Genomic DNA, 13051 nt, shown 5'->3' on the forward strand with positions numbered 1-13051 from the left:
CTTGCCGGAATGAACAGCATGGACAAGCTTAGCGTTGAGACGCGCCGAGCCACAGGGGTGTGTCTCTTTCAAGGAAGTAACAGGCATTACTGGGAGACTAAACCGTGTGTTCCCCACAGCGTCGGCCATCTTGGATGTACAAATGGATGCAATACTACAGTGTTTGATGGACCACGTCGTCCAGAAGGAGCAGAATCAGTGATTCATGACAGCATGCCCCCTTCTAAACTCTGATCCACCCGGTTTGCCTGGATGAGTCAGATGTAATAGCTGCATCAGGCGGGGGGCGTTCCATGTTGGACACTGGTTCCCATGTTCATTTTACTGGGTGGATAACCCTTCCACTCCACCAGCTATTGAAGACGACCTCTCCTATATCTTGAGTCACATATCCTGGAGACCTCAAATTCGATCTGATCGTTGACAAGAACAGGGGGAGGTCGAAGAGCTGTCCTGGTTGACTGGTGGTATGGTTTCAGTAAAGAAGTATGGAAAACAGGATGAATTCTATTCCAGGATTCTGGTAGTCAGAGCCACTGGGTTGATGATTTCATTCACTGTGAATGGTCCGTAGAATCAAGGGGCTAGTTTGTTGGGTCTTAGGTGTTTGGATAATAGTCAAGAAGAAAGACAGACTTTGTCACCGATGGCATAGATAGGGCCAGGTCACCATTTGACATCTGCATGTTTCTTAACGTCCATCCTGGCCTTTTCTAGATTTCCCTTTACATCCTTGTGTAATGTGACTAATCGAGCTATCCAGGAATCGACTGCAGGAACTAGGATGGGGTGAGGCAAGAGTGTGGGCAAACAGATGGATGGAATCCTTGATTGCAAAAGAAGGGACTTGTCTTGGTTGCAGAGTGGTCGGAGTTGTTGTAGGCAAATTCAGCTACTTGGATCAACACTGACCAGTAGTCCTGGACTTTAGATGCAAAACATTGCAAATACTGCTCAAGGGTTTAGTTTAACCTTTCTGTAATGCCATTGGTCTGAGGATGGTATCCATTTGATAAGGCACGTTGAATACCCAACAGCTGTCATAGGTGCTTCCAGAACCTGGAGACATATTGGGGTCCACGATCTGAGATGATTTTGTAAGGAAGGCCATGTAGCCGAAAGATGTGGTTCACGAAAATCCCTGCCATTTCTTATGCTTAAGGTCGCTTGAACAGAGGAGTAAATTGGGCCATCTGGGAAAACAGGTTGATGGTAATCATAATGGTGGTATAACCTTTGAAAGGAGGGAGGTCCACGATAAAATCTGTGGCTATCACCTCCCAGGGTCAGGTTGGCAGAGTAGGTTGATGGAGTAACCCTGCTGGTTTTCTGTTATCATACTTGTTCTGATTGCAAATTGCACATGCCTGTATGTACGAGCGTACATCATCGATCATCCTAGGCCACCAAAAATGTCTCTGGATGGTTTGATAGGTAGCCTTAATACCACGATGCCCGAATGAAATGTGTCATGACAAAGGTTCATTATCTTGGTTCTTATGATCTGAGTAAGAACAACCAATTTCTTGACCTTAAAGAGGTAACCATCCTTGGCAAACATGGACCATTGATTGGTTTCGGAGTATTCCTTCCAGAGGTCCGAAGTCGGGGTCTCAGCCCGTATTTGTCCAATAGCTTGTTGGCCTGGGCTATGAACACTGTGTCTGGAAACATTTTGGGAAAAGTGTGTGCTCTTTCTGGTAAATAATCTGGTCGTCTGGATAGTGCCTCAGCAATTATATTGGATGACCCGGGTACCTGCTGAATGCAGAACTGGTATTCAGCGAAGAAAAAGGGCCAATGGGCTTGACGGCTGTTTCTACATTCAATCGATTGTAGGACCTGCAGATTCCGATGATCAATCCATACCAGTACTGGGAATTTGGCACCCAAGAGGAGATGGCGGTATTTCATAAGGGTTTGTCGAATAGCGAGCAGTTCTTTTTCCAGAACCAAATAGTGTGTCTCACTAGGGTTCAACGTCCAAGCCAAATAGGCAGTGAGGTGTTCTTGATTATCCCCGGATTCTTGTTTTAACACTACCCCGATTACATACTCTGAGGCATTTATTTACACCAGGAAGAGCTTTGTTGTGTCTGGTTGAGCCAGGATGGGTCCTTAAGTGAACTTGATTTTTAACTCCTGAAAGGTGGCTTCTTGAACTGTTGACCAATGAAAGGGAGTGTCTTTCTTTAGTAAAGAAACAATAGGTTGCACAATGGATGAGAATGTCGTAATTAACTTCCTATAGAAGTTAGAAAGTCCCAGAAATGACTGAACTTGTTTAACTGAGTTAGGAGCAAGCCAGGAAAGAATGGTTTTAACCTTGGCTGGATCCATTGCCACTCCTTGGGAACTTAACACGAATCCCAGATAACGGACGGCAGACACATGAAAGATGCATTTCTCGGGTTTGGCCAGCAGATTATGGTCTCGTAAATGTTGCAAAACCAGGGTAACATGTTCCTGATGTAAGACCGGGTTGTTTGAGTAAATCAATATGTCATCCAAGTGGGGGATCACAAAAAGAAATAAAATGTCTGAGAAGACTCAGTCCATAAAGCGCTGGAATCCCGCTGGGGCATTAGCGAGACCAAATGGCATGACTAGATATTCAAAATGTCCAAAAGGTGTTCTGAAGGCAGTTTTCCATTCATCGCCCTCCTTTAAACTGATCAAATGGTAAGCACCCCGTAAGTCCAGCTTGGTGAAAATCACAGCACCACGTAAGGCTTCCAGAATGTCTGAAATGAGTAGTAAAGGATAACGGTTCTTGAGGGTACACTGATTGAGACCTCGGTAATCCAGGCATGGTCGGAGTGCCTTAATGTCCTTTTTGGTCAGGAAGAATAGAGAGGCTCCGGCATGGAACTTGGAAGGACGAATGGTTCCATTTGTTAGATTGGTATCCAAGTAGTCCTATGGTCAGTAGGGAGGTAGGGACTGGGCAATGGCCATTGAAAACACGTCCAAGAATTGATGGTAAATAACAGGTACCTGAGTGATGTTGGAAATGGTGATAAGTTGCTGTTCCGCAATTCTGTTTTCTGTGGATATGGTGTGTAGACTTTTCCAGGAATGACAATATGGAAGGCAAAACTCAGATCCCAGGAATAAAGATCCAGCAGCCCAATTGATGTACGGATTGTGTCTCTACAGCCAGGGCATGCCCAGAACCATTGGGTAATGGGCGGTTTTTATTATATCAAATTGTAGCAACTCCTGGTGATTGTGTATGGAAAGCAAAGGATCTGTGGTTTGTTGAGTTATGGGTCCTAATGATAGTGGTTTCCCATCTATCCCTTCTACCGCCTGGATGACGCCTTTGGATTCTCTCGGGATTTGGTGCTTCAAAGCCCATTTGTGATCCAGGAAGATGCCCATGGCTCCACAATCCACCAAAGCCAGGACGGAATGGGTTTCCTTGTCGGATGTTGACAGGAATACCTGGCGTACCACCAGGGAGTTCTTCGGAAGTGAGTCCAAGGAAAGAGATAATTCGAAGCAAGGACCAGTCTCCCAAAGCTGAGCTCCATTCAAGATCGGGAGCTGGCGTTTTATGAATGTTTCGGAGTGGCTATTGGGCAGTTTCTTACCAGCTGTTTGTCAGAGTCACAATACATACACAGTTCACTGTTGATCCTACGAGTCCTTTCCTGAGAAGTGATCGGTCTCTTTAAGGAGCCCAGTTGCATGGGTTAAGGTTCCGAGGAGATAGATGTGGCTGGCTCTTTGGGACTAGGATATTCTGAAGAGGGTGTCTGTGGAAGAGTCTGTGTCTTTCTTTTATCTGTTTTTCTTTCTTGTATCCTAAAATCGATTTTCAAGGACAAATCTAAAATCGCCTGGAAGGATTCTGGATGGGCCACTCTAGCCAATTCATCTTTGATCTCCTCAAACTCTTAGCTCACCTGTTTGTTTATTGACGTTTTCTTTCTTGTGTTCGCAGGTTTCACCTTTTTTAGAGGAGTTTGGGTCTTGTACAGGAATGGGCGTGTCTCCTCCCTCGCCAGTATGCAGGCAGGTACGTGTAGATGTGATTTTGGGTTCCTGCCGAGGGAGGATACAATGGCCAGGAGCGTTCAGTGTTCCTGGAAGGAAGGATTCCAAGAAAGGCCAGGTAGTAAACCAGGAGGAAAAACAACGAGCTCAGGAAGTTATAGAAGTAGCTCGCACGGCTCTGCGAAGCGGAGATAGCGAGGAGCGGCATGGAACAACACACCGGGAAGGAAGGGAAGACCTACCGCAATGGAAGCCAAAGGATTTGGGAAGGTGGGACAAAGGAAAGGAATCAGGGATACAACTTGCCGGAACGAACAGCACGGACAAGCTTAGCGTTGAGACGCACCAAGCCGTGGCGACGTGTTTCTTTTCAAGGAAGCAACAGGCATATCTGGGAGACTAGACTGTGTGTTTCCCATGGCGTCGGCCATCTTGGATGTACAAATGGATGCAATACTATGGTGTTTGAGGGACCACATCGTCCAGAAGGGGCGGAATCGGTGATTCATGACAATGACACCCTTTCCCCTTCCTACCACGTAGGATACTCAGACACTCTACCCCCGCCCCTCTTTTCTGACACATACACCTTCTTATATTACGAAAGACAACAGACTAATATGAGAGCTGTTCACCTGACATGTCGCAACACTAGGGTCAGGCAAAGTCAGGCAATTGACCAGAACTGCACATACCTTATGGCCCTTTCCCTTCCCCACAAGGATAAAAGGTGGAGAACGAGAGCACACTACAAGCAAGGCAAACCACACAATGAGACAGCTATCCCAGGGCAGCAGTTCAAGAGGTTAAAAGTGTCGAGAACCGAAGGGACGACAAGGAGAGAAGCGAACTGCCTTTTTTGACTCAGATCTACAAAGCCTCCGTAAAAGGAATCCTAAGATCACAAACAAAAGCCAGCGTGAGCTGCAGCAGATGTAAACGGTAGAGGTAGCCCTCCTACAATGATAATCAGGGAATGGAGGGATGCTTGCTACCGTGGTACCATCCTTGACCCTAGAGACAATAAAAGCCAAGCGAGTCAAAGGGAGAACCGATAAGAAACCAAACTGTGTTGAACGAAAGTTGTGAATGGCAAATTAAGGGGAAAACCAGCTGCAGAGGTGTCTGGCACCATGTTGGTGCTCCCCAGATAGACTTTGGTTGATCCCCTATTGATTGAAACTACCGATACCAGAAGGCCCTAGGAGAGCTGCAAGGAAAAGCTCCAAGTCGTCATACTGAGGTCTAGCAAAACTCACTGTACAATTGAAAGTCTTTGACCAGCACATAATTGGGAAGCTAAGGGAGATGAATCCTGCATAGTAGGAAAGGAGAATGAACTGTGTGGTTGCAAGAGTGAACCCAACAGAAGGATGCTGTCAGAAAGGAGCAAAGCATGATGCCCCAATGAATATTGTGTTCACAACAGTGAACCCGATGGAGCGGTGTCCACAGTTGATTGTTTCAATGCACATCAAGATTTGTGAATGCAAAGGGAGAAATCTTTTAATAACATTTGAGAAGGGTCTGAGCCAGGAAGAGGGAGATCTAAGGGTGAAAAGCCATCACCCAACAACTCGTGAATGCAGCAGGTGAAACCTTGTGAATAAAAGCTAAAGTGAACCCGGCAGAGGGAAGCTGCTATTCCAGAGGGGTCTGGGCCCAGAAAAGGGGGATCCAGCCAGGGGTGAAAAGCCATCACCCATTGTACAGAGGGAAGGGAACATTTTGTTTTATTATTTTGAACATATCAGGTCAGCGGAGGCAAGAGACATTTTTGTAGAAAAGAGACTTAACCACTGAAGATCCTGATACCTGAGAACAGAACTGTAGTCTCGTGCTGGGAAAGCGTGAGAGTGTGCTACGTTCAGAAGTCCCAACTTGTCCCATGCTAAACATGTGGGGAAGGGAGACTGCTGACTCTAACATCCCGACTTATCATTTGTGAACACTTATTTATTTCTTGTGAACACTATCCCACACTCTTTTTGTATTTAGTTGTAAGGATCAGTATTTTTTTCTTTTTAGTATAGGCCCTTTTATCAACAAGGTGCCACTAGCAATGCCTTATTATTATTTGATGGTCAACGCTTGCACCCAGCTAAGATTTGGGTTTAGACTAGGCGTTTCTCCAACCTGCATATACAGTTTAATAAAAACCCTTGAACTGTGATCACTTGTGTCTGTCTTTACTGTTGGCACCATGAGTTCCTTACAATTCCCTATATAAGCAAACTACTCTGTGCCCTTTCTGCTCTTAACCTGCACCCAAGACCGCAGCCTCAATCAATCCAGAATCATCAGAGTTAGAGTACTTCAGGGAGCGGTGCAGAGGTGGCACAGGTAGTGGTGACTCAAAGTACATCTTGTGGTGCACTTGCCTCAGTGGGGGCTAGTCAATGAGTTCTGCAATGTATTGGGGACATGATTTGGGACAGGTAAAGAAGAGATCATTTTGGGGCATGTAGTCATCTGAGGGCTTGACTAGTGTAAAGGAGCAGCCATCTGCCCCTGTAGAAAGTCTGGCCCCCATACTACCTGTATGCTGGCAGCCTGAAATTGTGCCATGCTAGACACCAGCAGTTGTGACCTTTCTGCGTCGAATCTTCGAGAAAGGGTATGCACCAAGAAAACCCTATTAGTTGTATTCCTGAAGAGATGACCATCTCTTGGAGGAGATCCCTGAAGGAAAAAGAGAGAAAGAGAAGTTGGTGACATCACAAGAAACGAGTGTGACGCACTGAGAAGAGTGGCTGAAGAAGAGAATGTGTGGACCTTATAGAACGTTATGACAAAGTGAAGAATCAAGTCAACTTTCATATGCAAAACGAAGATTGCATGTGTACAGAGCACTGCAGAAAATGCAAATCGTTCAATACCTGTACAGATGCAGCAACACAAGTAGACAAAGTAATCGTAGAAGCTAGCTATACATAGTGAATAGACTGCAGGCGGAGCTGCCGTTATATAGAAGCTAGACATCGGTGTCACAATTTTAATATCTTTAAACCCATGAAAGGAAGGGCTGAAAGCTGTGTCGCAGCAGAGAATTAGCTGGGAGCATGGAAGAATCGAGAAGGGCTGGCTGGCCTGGTGTCAAGGATGAAGGCAGCAAAGACTGGTTATCTATACTTGAAAGCAGAGAACATGAGACGATGAATCATCCCTTGTTAAGGTGCAAAGAAAGAACACCATGTGTACCAAATGTATTCATTTGAGACAATTAAATGCTGCAAAATGGGCCGAATTGCGGTCACCAGTCACGTGAGCTTAAGATGAAAATACAGTGTATGGGGTTGCTGTTGGTACTCTCGTTCAGAAGAGAATTGCCATAGCATTTCAGTGCTGGACTGCCCATGTGGGCGGGACAAAGACTGATATGCAAATGGGTGTTTGCCATCTGTGAAAGGTACAGTGAGCAAGAAGCAGATGGCTGCGAGCTATCAAAGTGGTTAATAACCACTGAAGAGGTTATCATGCCGTGTTCTTTTGAGAGAGGGGCGCCTGCTACCTTTGTTGTATTTGTGAAAATACAGTTGGGCATACAGTTCCAGAACTATGATAAGCTTGTGCTCGTACTACCTTATATTCTCAGAGATGAGAATATTTGCAAGGCCAAGTTCAAAGACAATCTTCATGGCAGAAGGCATGGGTGATGAGAGATGTTGGGCTAATTGGGTGGGGAGGTGCACTCCAGTCCATCTCCTGATGCCTGCGGTATGAGCGTACGTGCTGCTAGTGAGCCGAATGTTCCAGAAGGACATGAGCATTGCATCCAATTGCAGAGGACCATATAGCAGAGGGCCTTATAGTTTGAGAGCCAATGGAGTAGTGGGTTTCTAAAAAATGATGAAGATGACTTGCACTAGGGGTGGGCATACGTTCTCCACCTGAATGTAGAGACCCAATCACAACCTGACCTCTAATAGAAAGAATACTTAGATGTTCCCCTTGAACCAACCACAACCCCCCGTAGGTGTGTCTTATTTGCCACGTAGTATGACATGATGTATGACAAATTCTTACTATAAAAGTATTGTTTTTTATGAAATGCTTGGCGAGAACGCTCTGTGACGTCTGTTGATGTCCGTTGTAACTCCCTGTTTTAGACAAATGATAATAAAACAGTAAAAGGACTTCTTCCTGAGTTGGTTTGATTATTTGGTGTAAAGAGTTACTCTATGCACCCATCCAGAACATGCATAAAGAGAAGAGTAGTTCCCGATATGGGCAACAATTGTGGGGCCCAGCCCGGCACCGGAACAATACAAGAAGCAAAGAGGCTCTAACACACCAGTGTACAAGCACACCATCAGGACAAGAATATCTAAAAATGTATCCAAGAGTGTGCACGCTTTCACTTTCCAGGCCACCAACAGCACAGTGCACATCTACTAAACCAAGACCCAGTGACTCAAAGTAGTGCTACACAAACACATTCCCAACAATAAACTGAAACAGGTGAGATGCAAATTCATTTTTTGCACTTTTTTTTGCAGTTCAAAGTGACTTTGCACTGCTGACACAAACCCTGATTCATGGAACTGTGCAAAGTGAATTTTTGCAGTGCAAAGTCAGCGCATAGTCATGTTTGCAGTACAAAATGACTTTGCACGGACTTTGCACTGCAAACATACATTGTATGTTGTAGTGCAAAGTCACTTTTCAGCAGTGCAAAGTCACTTTAAACCGTGCAAAACATTCCATGAATCGGTCTTCCATTGTGCAGGAAACACAGAACAAAGAAAAGAGTAGCAGCTAAAAAACAAGAAAGACAATATCAATCTACTCCCCTGAGCGCACTCTTTGTTAGAAAGCATTATAATTAACACACGACCGCGTAGAACGCATCACCATCAACTATCGAAGGTGGATTGCAGGCATTAATGATGTCACTATTGCAGGATGCCCGCTATGTCTCTGTGCTTGGCACAGGTGGGTCAGTGTCCCATCCTCAACAGTGTGATGCTCAAAGAGCGACGGGCACTCTGGAGCCAGCCGCCTTAAAATTGCCACCTACAAAACACTCCCAAGCACCGGTCTCTCGGTATTCCACTCACCAGCCCCAGTCAATACACCACACGTACATTGGCAGCAGGATTCCAACACACAGGGGATGTGTGCCAGCACCTATGCACTGAATTCCTGATTTGGTCACGAGGCAGGGTCGTGTAAAGTGCCCAGCATTTGCGTTATGCATTCTAAGTGGCCTCTGCAAAACAGCAAAACTAGGAAAAACAGGACCCACTGAGGTTTAAGGCCTCTGGCTGGACTAGGAACCAATGAAGGCCCTGGAAATCATTTTCAAAGTGGCCCCAAATTTGATCGAATGCCATTTGATCGAGAGTCAAATGGTCGAAAAAATGGTCGATTTTTTTTTTATTTATTTTTTTATGGGGGGGTTCCCCCCAACCCCCATTTTCTATATTAATTTTTTTTACCAAACAAAACTAAAAAAATATATAAATAAATAAATAAAAAAATTCGACAATTTTTTTTCCGACCATTTGACTTTCGATCAAATGGTCATTCGATCTTTTATTTTCGACCATTTGACCGGACACCCCCCAAATTATACATATTGAGCAAGCTTCCTGTGATAAAATGTGGAAATAAAATGAGTTACCACACAAAAGAGTGTGGAGGCCTACCGGGAAATCTCCAGAGTTCCCTACTGGCCAATCCAGACCTTAATGGGATGCCAAATGTTCTTCACCACAATTCCCATGAAACCTCAGCATTAACTATGTTGGCCAAGAATTATGGGAGTGGTAGTACAAAACTTCTGGAGATCCAGAGCTTGCCTACCTAACTAGATGATGCATCTTTCTGCTGTGAAGAGGCAACAGGTTGAGGGCAGACATCATTTAGGTTAAGAAAGAGTTGACAATGAAATTATCTGGATTAGTTTATAATTAAAACTGTTTTTTTTTATAGCGTGCTTAATACCGAAGTAGTTTCTAAGCGCAGCCCCAGGATTCAAACCTGTCTTGCTTCCAAGACGAGCGCATTACCACTGAGCTATACTACCCGAAGAAGGGTAGAGTGTGTGCATGTGGGCTGCAATGACATTTGAGGCTAGTCAGAGGATTGTGAAATGCAAGCTTTGATCCCCCAAATAAGACTGGTCATGAGTCTCGCATCCACAGAAGCTCTTGACCTTCTGTCCACTGACTGGGTCATTAATACAATGTTGATCACTATGGCTGTTGACAGCACTCTATGTTTCCGCTGACCTCCCCCCCCCCCCAAGCGTTGACTCAGCTAATAATACAATATTGATCGCCATGACTGCTGATAGCACTGCAGGTTTCCATTGACAGATCCCTCAGTGCCAAGGGGAGATGATCTGCTGCCCAACTGCCCAAGAGTGCCTGTCAGTGACTGCCAACCACACATGGGCTTAATTGAGTGCAGAGGACAGCCTGCCACTTCCAAACAAGCTGCCCTTTTGCACTGGAGGCAACCCAGGCTCGGATCTTATCGAGAATTCGCTCAAACAGCCCAGGCGAGGCGTGCACATTGGGTTCAGTATCTCTTGGAAGGTCTCTTACTTACAGAGCTGTCACGTTGGATGAGACCGCAGGGACCGCGCGCAGATCCTGACCCGTGCAGTTAATCGAGCGCTTCCAGCACTCGCACCTTTCTGGGACGTGCTCCAGCACTACAGAGAAAAGCAAATATTGTACTTTATGAATGCATACATTTGTAGACTCCATGCAGACAAGGCATGGGAAACAGGCATGTATTTTTTTTTTATTGTGTTATTGGCTGTTCATACTCAACCTTACACATTTGAACAAAGACAATTAAATACAAAATATTTTCGCATTAAAAAAACATTTTAAAAAACACATACATTCCTACAAAAATCAATTACATATTAAAAACAATCACAAAGTATCACATTATGCAGGAACCTTCTCGCTAATTTTAAAAATCACATTTCCTGCATATACAAATAAGGATGCACACAATTGCTGTTTAATAACACGCTGCGTTGTAATACATCACGTTTCAAAGAACAGAGATTGTGGAAGTATGGGTGGAATGAGAGAGTAGCTAGGATGTGGCAGGCGATATCTACAGCTAACCAAGAGACCTTGCACACTTAGGAATGCTCAGGCTGACCCTGATTCCTCTGCAAACTAGTCTGCATTATCCCTCCAGCAATACACCAGAATCACCAAAGGTATCTTGTAATTGCATCAAAGAGTGAAACTAGCAGGAAAGAAGCAAAAACGGAACATCACCATGCCACTTGAAAGGCCAGCCTGACACACATCATACAAAACAAGAGTCATCCAGCTACTGGAACAGGACTTTTCTCAGCTTCCATTTTGCTTTGTCTGCGGCTAGTGCAGAAACCTACTAGAAACTCATCGCTCTCATAACTATCAACAACAAATGTATGCCTTCCAACAGTTTCCAATCAAAACCACCTGCACCAACATTTCTTATGGATTTTGGTCCCTACGATTGGTAGTCTGTATTCTGCTCACCGCCACCACCGCTGCCAGACTCATGGCACGCCCACAAACGGCACAGAGCAAAGTAGGCGGTGGCAAAGCCAACAAAATGTGAGATTGTATGTCAGATGTAAAGAAAATAATGTGCTACTAATGTTGCAATCCCAATCCTAATTCTAGTTCTACCAATTCTTTGAAAGGTCATGTAACGCTCACCTGACTCCCACGGGGGCGCTGGCCTGGTTCGCGCTGCTGTGACCTCGTCTAAGGTGATGCGCAGGGTTCGGAAGACGGACTGGACCGGGCCCCAGATCTGGCTTGTCTGACTCGCAGAAGTATCCTTCTGTAGGTGAGAATAGGGGGTTAACTGTCTGCGGGGTAATGCAATCGGCCTCCTACTTAACCCTCTCACCCTCCTCAAAACCCTTCTGTGCTTCCCCGTAGCGTCTCACCTTAGGGTCTGGAAGGTCGAGCTCTCCATCCTGCTTCTGATGCAGGGGCACGTTGGTATCCAGTTACGTCACTGGATTTTCGGATGGGAGAGAACCAAACTTGCTTAGCTTTCCAGGTAAGTTTTTCTATAGTGGTTCCCCTTGTGTCCATGCATTAATGTTCTAATGCTAGTGTCTTTTTGCCCATAGGGGCCAGGGTACGGAATGCCGGGGAACAGGCACCGACCCGAGGTGAGCGGTGAAATCCTTGTGGAAATCAGGTGAGTCTTTAATGAGTGTTTTGGTAATGTCTTTTCATTCACTCATTAACGCTGATGTCTTTTTCCCCTTAGGGGCCGGGGTCCAAAAATGCCTGGATGCGGCGCGGACCCAAAATGAAAAGGGAATGACCCAACAGGTAAGTCTTGACATGGAGTTTTAGCTTCCCTTTTCCCTTCTTTCTCTCACCTTTGTTCTTGTCTTTTTCTCCCTAGGCGCGGGGGCGCGACTGCGAATCCGGATGGTCGCTGCTGAACATGGAGGCGCCCTGTAAAGGTGAGTAGAATGCGGCGCTGCAGCGATCGATGCGATGTGCTTTTAAAAATAAATGTCTTCCTTTTCAGGATTGTCAGCGAAATGTCTCTGGGATGCAGATTTAGCAGGTGAGGCCTTTTCCTTCTTCTGTTCTCTTGTTCCCTTCCTTTGCAGGTGATTCAGGATGCTGGCAGGTGTGGCAGAAGTCAAGATGCAGGAGCAGACACGGTGAGCGTCCATCTGCTAGATGCAGAACAATGCGAAGCACGTGTGGCTGATCGGGTGTGGTTTAAATAGCCTTGGAAGAAGTTCCTAGAATGTGTCCTTCCTCCAATCAGGTATGTATCCTTCCCCGACCACGCCCGGGTGGTAAATGAGTCCCACAGGTAAAGTAGTTCCTTTCAGGCCTCAAGGAGGCCGGGGTTCTGCAGCATGGTCTGCATCAGGTAAGTGCACCCAAACACTTTCATAATGAGCCTGGCGCCTGTGGCGCCAGGACTGACGTTTTCTATGAGCCTGGCGCCATAGACGCCAGGACGCTGTCCAAAGGGCCCCTATAAGGGGTTGCTGGGACCTTCCCCGGGGACTTGATGTACGCTTTCGGGGACGCAGGGC

General features: G+C 45.7%; 1 protein-coding gene across 1 annotated transcript in view; it reads right to left on the reverse strand.

Annotated features, from left to right (window-relative positions):
• The window catches only part of LOC138480782 (relaxin receptor 1-like), a 583697-nt gene that overhangs the window by 553430 nt on the left and 17216 nt on the right, over positions 1–13051 (reverse strand). Inside the window, exon 3 of the mRNA XM_069612524.1 lies at positions 10561–10666. Coding sequence (XP_069468625.1) covers positions 10561–10666 — 106 coding nt within the window. The remainder of the gene's footprint in view (positions 1–10560; positions 10667–13051) is intronic.

Source organism: Ambystoma mexicanum, chromosome 5p (assembly GCF_040938575.1).
Source record: "Ambystoma mexicanum isolate Mex_15411 chromosome 5p, UKY_AmexF1_1, whole genome shotgun sequence".
Taxonomy (NCBI): domain Eukaryota; kingdom Metazoa; phylum Chordata; class Amphibia; order Caudata; family Ambystomatidae; genus Ambystoma; species Ambystoma mexicanum.